This window comes from Bos javanicus, chromosome 2, assembly GCF_032452875.1.
Source record: "Bos javanicus breed banteng chromosome 2, ARS-OSU_banteng_1.0, whole genome shotgun sequence".
Taxonomy (NCBI): domain Eukaryota; kingdom Metazoa; phylum Chordata; class Mammalia; order Artiodactyla; family Bovidae; genus Bos; species Bos javanicus.
Window position 1 is genome coordinate 34,347,991 of NC_083869.1, and position 12,766 is coordinate 34,360,756.

At 38.6% G+C, this 12,766-nt stretch overlaps 1 protein-coding gene across 6 annotated transcripts in view; it reads left to right on the forward strand.

Annotated features, from left to right (window-relative positions):
• The window catches only part of FAP (fibroblast activation protein alpha), a 79,694-nt gene extending 75,426 nt beyond the window's left edge, over positions 1-4,268 (forward strand). For 3 of the 6 annotated variants that reach the window (XM_061436720.1, XM_061436711.1, XM_061436758.1), the window contains 5 exons: positions 235-334; positions 1,473-1,537; positions 2,020-2,092; positions 2,353-2,426; positions 3,869-4,268. In XM_061436720.1, the coding sequence (XP_061292704.1) occupies positions 235-334; positions 1,473-1,537; positions 2,020-2,092; positions 2,353-2,426; positions 3,869-3,970 (414 nt within the window). In that variant the 3' untranslated portion in view covers positions 3,971-4,268. The other 3 variants (XM_061436729.1, XM_061436749.1, XM_061436740.1) reach the window with 3 other exon arrangements.
• The last annotated feature ends 8,498 nt before the right edge of the window (positions 4,269-12,766 follow it).

Consider the following 12,766-nt stretch of genomic DNA (forward strand, 5'->3'; position numbering starts at 1 on the left):
TTGTATCTATCCTTAAACTGCCCCCTCCATACTCTGATCAGCACACAAGTCTTTGTAATTGACTAGGATGAAATTGTTGGAACTTGCTGCCAAGAGTGCAAGATAGACATTTAATCTACCCAATCCATATTCCCCAGCTCCCATCAGCACTATTGTGAGTAGAACCATTATACAAATATGTTGGAGAGTTTAGGAGAGTGAATCTGGGACTGACTCCTAACAATGTCTCCACAGTCCTATGGAGGTTATGTTTCATCGCTGGCCCTTGCTTCAGGAACTGGTCTTTTCAAATGTGGGATAGCGGTGGCTCCGGTCTCCAGCTGGGAATATTACGGTATGGAAACATTTCATAAATGTTGCTGCAAAAACATTTAACACATAATTACTCTATATTTAAGGTTGCTAGGAAAACAAATTATGCAGTAAAATTCACCCCAGCATCACTGGGAAAAATATAATATATAAATGAGGTTGTTTATATGGTTCATTATAATCATGTTGCAACAATCAAAGAAATCTTAAGACGAAAAAGGACTCTTCCAAAACCCAATGAATGTTATTCTCTCCTAGAAACCTTGTGCCCCCTGATAAACCAAATCTTTAAAAATCGGAGCTAACTCTGTTTTTGCAGACACACAGGTGTAGCCAAACTGGCTTTTAAGCAGTTCTTAGGGAAAATCAAGCCAAGCCAAGTAATTCACCACCACACAATAGTTTGCAGCTGCCTGATACATTACTCCAGAAGTCAAAGAAACAAAAAATTTGTTCGAGAAGTATACCTTCCATGTGTGCCTATTTTTATGATTAACATCAATGCAGGATGACTATTTGGAGTTAATTATAATAAACGCACAAAAATTAGCTTTCATTAGATCCTCTTCCCTGTGTTGAGATGAAAATGAGGCAATTGTGACTTGGGAATCTTTATTCAGAGGAAACTATCCCAAATTAAGAGACCAGTGAGAGTACTAGAGGTGGCTACATTTGTGATTTCTTTTAAAATGTAATGAGGTCATTCCTAGCTCAACATTTCCCCCATCAGAGAACTTTGGGCAGAAGTGAAAAAACTGAAGAGCTGTCCTTTCTATTGTTAGGTGCTCCTGTTTCCACAATCTTCTCCTGCATCTCTTCTCCAGGCTTGTTGAGACAACTAGCAGAGCAAATGACTAGGGTGGAGCATTACAGAAAGGAAAGCAAGACCTTTCCTCAGCAGCTCCCCCTGGGAGACTGAGGAGCTGGCTCAGACAGTAAAGAATCTACCTGCGATGGAGGAGATCAGAGTTTCAATCCCTATATTGGGAGGATCCCCTGGAGTAGGGAATGGCTACCTACTCCAGTATTCTTGCCAGGAGAATTCCATTGACAGGAACCTAGCAGGGATGCAAGAAATCAGACATGACTGAGAGACTAATACATTCACTATCCAGCCTGAGTTATCACATGCAAACCTCATGCTCTTACATATTTTACAGCATCTATCTACACAGAGCGATTCATGGGCCTCCCAACAAAGGATGATAATCTCAAGCACTATAAAGTAAGCATTTTCTGTTTTATATATATATGAAATATATATAATAATATATTTCATATGTGCTAAATAATTGTAAAGCAGTCATTCAGAGTTTACACTGCTGCTGGGTCCACAAGCAAATATGATGATCTTTTGTCAGCTGTAAAACACCTTACTAGAAGGAATTAACTCCCTTTGGATTCTACTTTTTCTTTCCTCATCCTCCTCCCCACCCCCAACCCCTACACAGCTTGAGCGGGCATCATTTATGCCTAAGGTCTCACTCATATGTAACATATGACACATAAACTTTCAGTTTTTCAAACTAAGAATCAGATGGAAGTAATGCAAATGATGATGAAAATGTGTTGCTCTGACTCTTAAATATTTATCAACCAAAGCAATACATAATTTCAGTATTGGTGCTAAGTCCATTGCACAATGATTTAGCTAGTTTTCTATTAGAACTTGCAGCAACTAAAATGTTAATTTTTCCCCTTTTCCAGAATTCAACTGTGATGGCAAGAGCAGAATATTTCAGAAATGTAGACTATCTTCTCATCCACGGAACAGCAGATGGTGAGGTTTAAGCAAGACTCTTACACATAAAAATACTGAGCCAGCATCACTTTGTTTAAGAAACATTAAGCATCCTCCTATGCCTGTGCTCAGGGTCAGTACCTAAGAGTCAGGGACATTTCCATAAGCGAGTGTGATTACTCACTGCTGACAATGTCAACTGCATGACTAGATAATTGTTGGTGTTCATTTCCAGGCAGTACATTGTCACTCTGCTTTCTGGTATTTAACAGCACTTTAACTCTCTCTCTTTGTTGCAGATAATGTGCACTTTCAAAACTCAGCGCAGATTGCTAAAGCTCTGGTTAATGCACAAGTGGATTTCCAGGCAATGGTACATAATTTCATTTTATTCAGGTTGATGGCCTTAGACCCCTAAGCTAAAAGGAGGACTCTTCTTCTTCTTCTTCTCCTTTTTTTTTTTTTTTTTTTGCTAAAACCTGACAAGAAGGCTATTCAATAGAGTAGGCAGAACATTAGCAAATGACTCTTGGATCTTCCATGAACTCCCTGAGGGACACTAGGCAAACCACGCCACCTTTGCTGACCCCAGTCGAGTCATATATTAAATAAAGGCATCCACAAGATTAGAGGCTCTTCTAGCTCAAACATCCAACAGTTCTATGGTCCTACATACTGACTGCAGCTTCGTGCTTCAAATCCCTGTAAAACCTCAAAGCAGCCAGAAGATTCTGTGTATTCAGTAAGAAGCCATCACAGAAGGCTGTCAGAGACCTCAGAGGCTCCCAGAAATCATGCGGTTCCACTCAGAGCTAGAGAATCCTTCTATCTCTGTGTTTTCTATGCCTGACATGCGCTTGGCCCACCACAGAAGCTCATATTTTCACTGACTGAATGAATGAATGAGCTAGCTGTGAAATCCAGTTGCTTGAGGAGTGGGAAATGGAGACAGAGAGGAAAATAAGGCAAAATCCAAGTCAAGGGAGACAATCCTTGATGGTTCCATCCCCCTTCTCCACTTTTCCCTCACTTGCTTATGTTGCACAAGAACCTAGAAAAGGAAACCCTCCTTCTTTCAGAAATTTGGCTTCTTAAAATAATTTACAGAGGGTGAGGTGAGACTTTTCTGGTCTTTTTTTATCCCCTTTACCATTTTTTAAACTGTGACTCCTAAAGTGCATTCAACTCATAAGAATATAGTATTACATCAATAACCACTAGCCAACTTTATTCAGTGAAAATCATCTTACTGGCATCTCTCCAGCAATAAAATTTAAATCCATAATACCATCTCCCTGTTTTTTTTTAATAATACTATTTTTAACTCCTATGAAGGATGTTTATGGTTATACGTATTATGGATTTTCTACAATAGAGAGGAATTAGATTCAGAGGCTAAAAGCCTCATGGAATTTTTTAGCTAGAAGGCGCCTTAGAGGAAGTGAAATCCAACCCCCTCATTTTTCAAATGAGGAAACCAAGCTCTGGAAATTCAAAGTAACCAACCCACCACCCCAGTTCTGGAACCCAGGCCCGGAATCCCAGGGTGCTGGCTGCTGTGAGAGCTCAACCACCCCAATGCGATCTCACATATAGGTTTAAAAAATATGAAACAATGGTGAAAGTTAGTAAAAGGGCTTTAAATCTTCTTGTTCTTCACGTATACATGTAAATTATTTTACTTATGCAAGTATTCTTAGGTATTTCAATGGTAATATTAGACAAATTACCAGGTTCTGAGAGCACAAAAAAGTCAAAGCCGGATGCACTGTGGGGTTGCAGGAATAAAATAAGTTTCTTCCCTTTGTGTTTCAGTGGTACTCGGACCAGAACCATGGCCTATCCGGCCTATCTACGAAGCACTTATACACTCACATGACCCACTTCCTAAAGCAGTGTTTTTCTTTGTCAGACTAAAACAATACAGATACAAGACTGTATCACAATCTGAACACTTCCTATAAATGCCTCAGACCGTTTACTTGTTTCACTCTTTATGCTGTTAAATGTTGGTATAAACAAACACACGAATGTTGTTCTGAAGGCTGACAGAAGATTCAGAGGACTCAGAAGTTCAACCTAAATATTGTTTACATATTCTGGCACTCTGTGAAAGAAGAGAAAAGGAGGCCCTGCCTTTTGCTTTGGACACAAACAGTGTTTTGTTACCTGTTCATTTGCAGGGAAAAGAATAAAATCAGAAGTTAAAATGCTATTATTTTCTCTGTGTTCCTTCCTTTCAGGTTCCAGTTTCTATCAGAGAAAGAAATGCTTGCGTTAGGCAAATGCTTGAATAATAGGGTGGTCATGGAGGAGAAGAATCTAGAAGCAGTTTGGGATTTTTGTAAATAGAATTCCAAATGCTGGAAAAAAATAGCTCAGAGTGTGCGAAAGCATTGTTCAGAAATCAGGTTGGCAATACATTTTGTAGAGGCACCCTGACGTTTGCTCTCTGTGCTGTCCCTCCAAGAAATGTTTATTAAATTTCTCCCAGAAGATTTCTTATTGTCAAAAGCATTTGATAAAGATAAAGTCAGAATGTTGAATCCAGGCTCCTTTTAAGAAATGCTTCAAATTTGGAAATGTTCCTATTTTAGATTCCTTTTTAGAATGAGTAATGGTAACTGTTTTCAGATTGCTACGCCACACCAAACTAAATAAAACAAAAAATTAAACAAAATGGACATCAATAGCTAGAGAAGGAAAGTGTTATGTCTATGAGATTATTCTGGGGTTTTTGTTCTATAAGTTTATTTGAAAAAGAAAAAAATACCAGAAGTACCATAACGTCTGCAGTCCCAAAGGCAACACTCTGCCAGTAACTGTCCCTGTCAATTAGAAACACAGCTAGTGTGCCATCTCTGTGATGACCATAGAATTAAAAAGGTCCACACCAGGTCACCATAAGATATCTCTTATATGAATGTTGAAAGTATCCATGAAACCACCGCTGAGGGGACTTTTCATTGGCATGGTTTCCAGCATTGGATTACCCTGCATGATTTCTCCCCACCCTTGGCTTGATCCTGCCCAGTGGTAGACAGGAGACCCTCAACCTCTGTCAGGCTATATAACCATAAGAGGCATGGAAACTTACAGCTCCAAGGGGCCTCAAAGGTCATATACCATAGCATCTTCTAGAGTTTTCTGATCTTTCTTAGTCCAGAACTCTTTCTCCTATGACTTTCTGAAATCATGCTCCCATTCAGGTCACAGAGTCCCACCTCACCTGTCAGGAAGGGCACGTTGTGGATGTCAGGGGGCCTGGGCAACACCCCTACAGATTCAGGACTGGCCATAGCCCCTCTGCACATCTACGCAACAGCTGATGCTCTGAGGGTCAGAGGGAAGCTATTGCTGTCGTCTTTTCTTCCACAGGGAGCAGTCTGCAAAGCAAACCCAAGACATTTCTGCATAATTTACTCCCCATTTGCTCTCTACAACTAGGAAATGAAGAATAGCCAATAGTCATTGCCTGACACTCTATCAAGGGAGATACCAGGGCAATTACAAATAATAAGGAAGTCTTGTTACCTTCACTTATTTTCTGTCTTTGTGAAATGTGTGAAGCTGACATTTAATATCAATGTGCAAAAAGTCATATCCAGTCTCAAGCCTTGGCTCCCACTACTGTAGAGGTAACTTCTATAAGACAGATTGCCATTTTCTCCAAGTAGAAATCTCTAAGGATTCTCCATGGTCTGTGAAATAATATTGTGGATATTCGATGTAGAACATTGTCATCATCACAGAAAGTGCTATTCAGTGGTGCTGTCCTAGAGGAATCTTCACAGACTATATCTTGGAACATAGCATATTGCATAGGCTGGCCAACTGGTGAATGATTGACCAACTCAACTCTGTTCATGGGAGACTCAGGCTTTCTACATCACTGTTAATGCAACCTTCCCTAACTCCTCAGGCAGAATTATGCAGCAGCTCCTTGGGACCGTGTGTGTTTATGTACTTATCTATCCCTTCAAAAAACATCTGTCCAGTTTGTCTATATACCGGACACTATGCAAGGCTTTGAGGACGTAGAGCAGAACAAGGAAGCAATGAGAGTGACAAGGTTATTTTGTAAATTTTTTTTTTTTTAACATTCACATTTTGTACAGATTTACCAGATTTTTCTTTTGGCTTGGAAAATAAGAGGTACATAAAGTACAAAGATTTTAGTAGAAAATACCAAACTAAAAGGGATAATTAAACATCTTATCATTTCTATTTGCAGAAAGTGAATCAAAATAACAACTATCATTTGCCACACTTTATTCTTGCATATGGGATTTGGGAAGGAGGATGTCCCACCATATTAATTCACCCTACAGGGTATAATAATCTTTCATACATTGCAAACTCGAGATTTTCCTGCATTCATTCAACAAATGCAATTGCAAGTCCCTGATTTAGGTACTATAGGTGACCTTCTCCCAAAAAAAGATATGTATGTTAAACAGTATGCATATCTTTATGCTATGCTATACTAAGTCACTTCAGTTGTGTCCGACTCTGTGCGACCCCATAGATGGCAGCCCACCAGGCTCCCCCGTCCCTGAGATTCTCCAGGCAAGAACACTGGAGTGGGTTGCCATTTCCTTCTCCAGTGCATATCTTTAGGCAGAGCTTAAAGTCTGTAAAGATAAGAAATGAATGTAACTACATTGCAAGTTTAAATGAGATCAGGACTCTGGGGGTGAGATTCTTGTATGTGTTAGAGGAAAACCATAAAAAAAATGATGCCATTTCAAAATAATCTCAAATTTTAATCCTGCCATGCTGGCCTTAGAGGTATTTCAAGAGGTTTCAAAATTCTGAGTGACCATCGTGTATTTGTTAGCATGAATGAGAAAGAAGCAATAAGAAAATGGGTATCTTACTAAATTTGATACAAATGAGGGAACCTTTATTGAGGCTTAATTTTTTTTCAAATCTTCTTCAAAGTATGACATGTATGATTTATTTCCTTCAATAAACATTTTTTGAGTACCTATGTTATGCACAACAGTATTCTGTGTCCTGCAGGGGTTACAAAGATGAGTTTTTGTGACAAGTTCTCAATTTCTAGACTGTTTCAGTGAAGGCGACTTAACGAATCTGATTTTCCCAACATTTGAGCATTTTTCAGAAACTGACAGATCTTTATGCAAATGTTGTTGCCAAGCTGTTTGTAATGGTGAAATTATACTTTGACAGTAACTCTTTAAAATACATTAAACCCAGCTAAGGTTTTCTTTGAAATGTTGCCAATTAAGTGACTTTAATGAGCTTCTTGATGGTAATGTAATTAAAATTCAGATGTTCTAATTGTAAAAAAAAAAATACAGTTCTGGGAAACTTAACAGTAAAATAAGCAAATGTGAAATGAAGTAAGGCTAATTTAAATGGTGATTATGTGGTCTTCTGAGAAGATTCTACGAAAACAATGCTTTCAATTATCCTGTTTGTAAAGAAGAAAGATGGCACCTAACAGATATTTTAAATGTATCCCGTAAAGTAGATACTTTGAGTTTATCTAATAAGACAGATTAAAAAATTCTGAACACAGGCAGTCATTCCCACCTTGTGAAAGAACTGCTAAAACACTTCCTTGGTTTTAGGAACAGGTATCCTGGCAATCTGAAGTGAAATAATTTCTAATTCAGGGAGAAATTAGTGCCTGAACCTTACCAAGCTATTCACGGGGGAATAGATCTGGCTTCTAGTGAAAGTCCCTACTGACCACCTGCTCAGATTATTGGCATGCAATACCAGCATGCTGGTCACAGACACTTCTTTTTGACACACAGGTAATATCGTTGGCAAGCTAGAGCAGTATGATTTCATTCTATTGGCCTCTATTAATACTCCATTACTTTCTCCACCCACTTGAAAAATGGCCTGACAACATGTGAGTGAAGTGAAAGTTACACTCTTTGTGTTTGACTCTTTGCAACCCCATGGACTGGAGCCTGCCAGGCTCCCCTGTCCTTGGGGATTCTCCAGGCAAGAATAGTGGAGTGGGTTGCCATGCCCTCCTCCAGGGGATCTTTCCAACCCAGGGATCGAACCCAGATCTTCCTCACTGCAGGTGGATTCTTTACCATCTGAGCCACTAGGGAAGCCCAACTATACTGGAGTGGGTAAACTATCCCTTCTCCAGGAGATCTTCCAAACCCAGGAATCGAATCGGGGTCTCCTGCTTTGCAGGTGGATTCTTTACCAGCTGAGATACCATGATTTACATATATTCTTTGGTGCGGCATTACATCTTTTGCTCTGTGGTTACAGAGTCCATATTATGTGCATAAGAGGGAGGGGTAATCAAGCCAAGATAATGCCACCATCGTTTGACAGTTCATCTTCCTTCTTTCATAATTACTGTTTATAGACCAGCAAAGACAGGAGCATCTTTGCTAACCATGAATTAATAAGGTTAGGCATTTTTTTTATGTTATAGAAAGCAAATTGTTGAAAGAAATGTCTTAACGAAATATGTAAAAATATATAAAAGTTATTTCTTTGCTAAAAAGCTACTATCTATTCACTCATGATTCAATTTGTTATGGAAACATCCTTTCTGATAAAAGACATAATAGAAAATTTATATAGGTCAAAAAATTTGCTTTTATCACACTGACATTTTGCTGAATTTCCAGCTTTAAGGGACAATGTTTTACTATATGCAAGTGCTTTTTATACCAACAGGAGACAATGCTGCTCACTTTGCAAAATTGCCTTCCTTTCAAATGAATTGGCTCACATGCCAATTCTTTTAAAGATAATATGTTCATTGTAACTTATTTTAGAGGTAATTGACTGTAACAGATTAGGGCACAAATACTAAAGTTAGATTACCTGGTTTGAATCCCAGTTCAGCCACATACTAGCTGCCTAACTGTGGTCAGCTTTCACACATTCTTTCTGCTTCCTCTTCCTTACACGTGAAATGGGGGATAATAATACTTCCTACCCCATGGCATTTTGGAGATTTAATTTAGTTGCTATTGATACAGTTCATAGTGTCTGGCATATAGTAAGTATTTGGTAGGAGTCTGCCTAGATACATAAAGTAAACCACTTTTTAGTTGGCTTCTTCAGTAAATTAATTCTCAATAAATTAATAGTTTAATCAGAAACCAATAATTTCTTCCCAGTATTAGTGAGTTTAGTAGAAATATCAGAATCATTCATCAGTTAAAAATGAATTTCTGTCTTTTTCTGAATCAATATGGCCCTTTAAAAAAAACCAATATGATGGGGAAACTCATCGACCCTAATGAATCATTTGACAATAGTAATATTGTCAATATTTGATGGTAGTAATGAAAACACCTTTGGGGAAAGCAGACCACCAAGGAAAAGTGTGCTTGAAGGACACGGACAGTTCCCTCAGCCAGCTTCACACACAGCCACAAAGCACCACACCATTCCTTCCATTCTGGTTCTGTCCTCACCTGCTGCCCTCCAAATGCCACACACCAAGTCTCCTTGCTTTTATGCAGTCCAAACTCATTCCTGTTTCAGGGCCTCGAATGTGGATTTCTTGCATTTTTCATTTGGCTGTGTCCTTGCCATCTAAGTCTCAGGCCAAGTATCACAACCTTAGAGAGAACTTCTCTGGATTCAACAGTCACTGGATTTAAAGTTTCTTCTTCCACAGCCAGACTTCCAATCACAATATCTAACTTTGTTGGCTTGATCGCACATATAACCATCAGAAATTTATATAGATATATGTTTGGAACCTAGTTCTCCTACTCAAATATAAGCTCTCTGTTAGCAGTGACCTTATCTGTGCACCCAGGAACTTGATAGCCTTTGGAATAAGGTGGAAGGATCTTGATAAACCATTGCTGAACGAATTTCTACATTTTGCAGATAGAAAGGCCTATGAAACTAGAATCCTTATGTGTGATCTCACAGTGGAAACAGATCTCACCCTTTCTGGAAATGAGCGTGTAATAGAAACTTGTCTTTTCCCCTTCAAAGTGAAGAAAAAAAAAAAAAAATCCCTGAGTTGCAGGTGATTCACAGTCAGGAGAATGCAGGTAGGGAGGACATGAATCTTAGCCAGAGATCTAAAGAGTTGGCCTTTGGAACAAACATTAATTGGCTTAGGAAATAGAAACCAGCCCAGTGCATTGTCCTACCTCCAACTCTCACTGCCCTTAGATGACACCACAGACCAAGTTTAGCACAAAACATTCAGACTGAAAAAAGTCATAGAAGTCTCTGGAATGCGATCGATTATTTTAGCATCTCTCACTTTTTTTAAGTATTTTTAAGAATATATTTTACTTAATAAATATATTTTAAGTACTAGTGGTTTCTTTCACATTATAAAACAAGCATGTTTTACACTGTTTCTTTCTCCTGATCAGATAAATTATAAGTTCAAACCCAGAACGTTTGACTGGTTGGTTCTTTTAAATTCAAATTATAAACATGGAGTTATCAAAAGTAAGCCAAACAAATATGTCTTTCAAAAGTTGTAAATTAAAGATCATATTTTTCTAGTTGATCATTCAACATGGGTGAATTGAACTTTCTAGGGTCCTATTGATACAGCAGAGTATGGCCTTGTATATCTGCAAAGCTGCCAAACAGAATCAAGACAACTGAATTCTAATTCTTATGATTTGAACAAGCTCCTTCTTTTCCTGAGTTTCATTTCTCTCTGTTTACCACAGTTACTGGGCTAAAGCCATGGTTTGTAAGTCCTAAGAATTAGTCTATATTCCATTAGGTGATGGTACAAGGTAATTGCTAAGTGCTAAATCATATTCCTAAAACTGAGACCCATAAATTGGACAACTGGAGTCAATATTGTGTTTTAATTCATTCTTCCCTCCCCTGGATCCTATCACCTTCTGGGATTAAAGTAGTTACATTTAGGATTTTTGTTTCCTCTCAATATAGATCTCTCATGGTCTCTTTTCAGGCTCTACTTGTAGAGATGGGGTGAGATAATGATGCTTTATTATTTTTGGCCACATGGCACATGGGATCTCAGTTCCCCAAACAGGGATTGAACCCATGTCCCCAGCACTGGAAGCATAGAATCTTAACCACTTGACTGCTAGGGATGTCCTTTTTTTTTTTTTTTTTTTTTTTTTGACGAAAAATCTCATATCCCCTAGAAACACTGAGATTGAAGTGTTCTGCCTGACTTGGATGATGAAAGTGAAGTCAATGACCCAACATGGCACTTTGATTGGTGCTAATACAGTATAATGGCAGAACTAAAGAGCCTCTTGATGAGGGTGAAAGAGAAGAGTGAAAGTTGACTTAAAACTCAACATTCAAAAACTAAGATCATGGCATCTAGTCTCATCACTTCATGCAAATGGAAAAGTGGAATCAGTGACAGATTTTATTTTCTTGGGTTCCAAAATCTCTGTGGACAGTGACTGAAGTCATGAAATTAAAGGACACTTACTCCTTGGAAGGAAAGCTATGACAAACCTAGACAGTGTGTTAAAAAAGCAGAGACACCATTTCACGGACAAAGGTCCGTAGAGTCAAAGTTTTTCCAGCAGTCATGTATGGATGTGAGAGTTGGACCATAAAGAAGTCTGAGCACTGAAGAATTGATGCTTTCAAATTGTGGTGCTGGAGAACACTCTTGAGAGTCCCTTGGACTACAAGGAAATGAAACCAGTTAATCCTAAAGGAAATCACTCTGAATATTCATTGGAAGGACTCATGCTGAAGCTGAAGCTCCAAGAGTTTGGCCACCTGATGCCAAGAGCTGACCCACTGGAAAAGACCCTGATGCTGGGAAAGATTGAAGGCAGGAGAAGTGGGCAGCAGAGGATGAGATGGTTAGGTAGCATCACTGACTCAGGGGACAGGAATTTGAGCAAACTTTGGGAGATAGTGAAGGATAGAGAAGCCAGCATGCTACAGTCCATGGGGTCACAAATAGTCAGACATGACTTAGCAACTGAGCAACAGCAACAACAATATGGTAATATTCACAAAGGAATTGCCATGACCACTCACCATCTTCCTTAGTGAGATTGATTTTATATGAATTAAATTGATAGTTGAGAATCTTGTATTGGACAAGTGCAACAGATGCCTTGGAGTAGAGTTCTGCATCTCAACCAACTGCTGAGGTCAGCTAGGCAATCAGAATAAATGAAGCAAACCAAAGAGGGGGTGAGCAGGGTCTCAGTAACCTAAGGATGGGACTCAAACAAGCTGGTATGTGCTTCTAAAAGGATAACCAGTACTGACTCAAACTGTTGCTAGTGACAATATGGGCCTATTATTTCCCAACTTGATTTTTGTCAAGAGAAGCCAGAAAACTGAACTGTTAAGTGTAAACTCTCTCTCAATTTTGAACCCTTGATAACTAATTTATGAGTAAAGAAAATTCATCTGTGTGCCAGATTTGGTCTATGAGTATTAATTTCTATTTAAAGTAATAATTTAGTTGCCTATTTTTGAATGTCAATTACATATCAAGTACTCCATATACATTATTCCACTTAATTCTCCGAACTGTAAAGTTATAATTTTAAATTAAAAAATTAAAATATGTGTATTTCTTATTAGGAAAATTAAATCAAGTTACAGAGTCCACTGAATATTCCTAAATTCAAATCTGCTGGGCCATGGTCTTCCTACAACTCCATGGAACAAGGACAGTGCCATTTATCAGGTATTCCAGAGGAGCAAGCGGAATGCCTTTTCAGGTGGCTTTGTTACATATTACTGCCATTA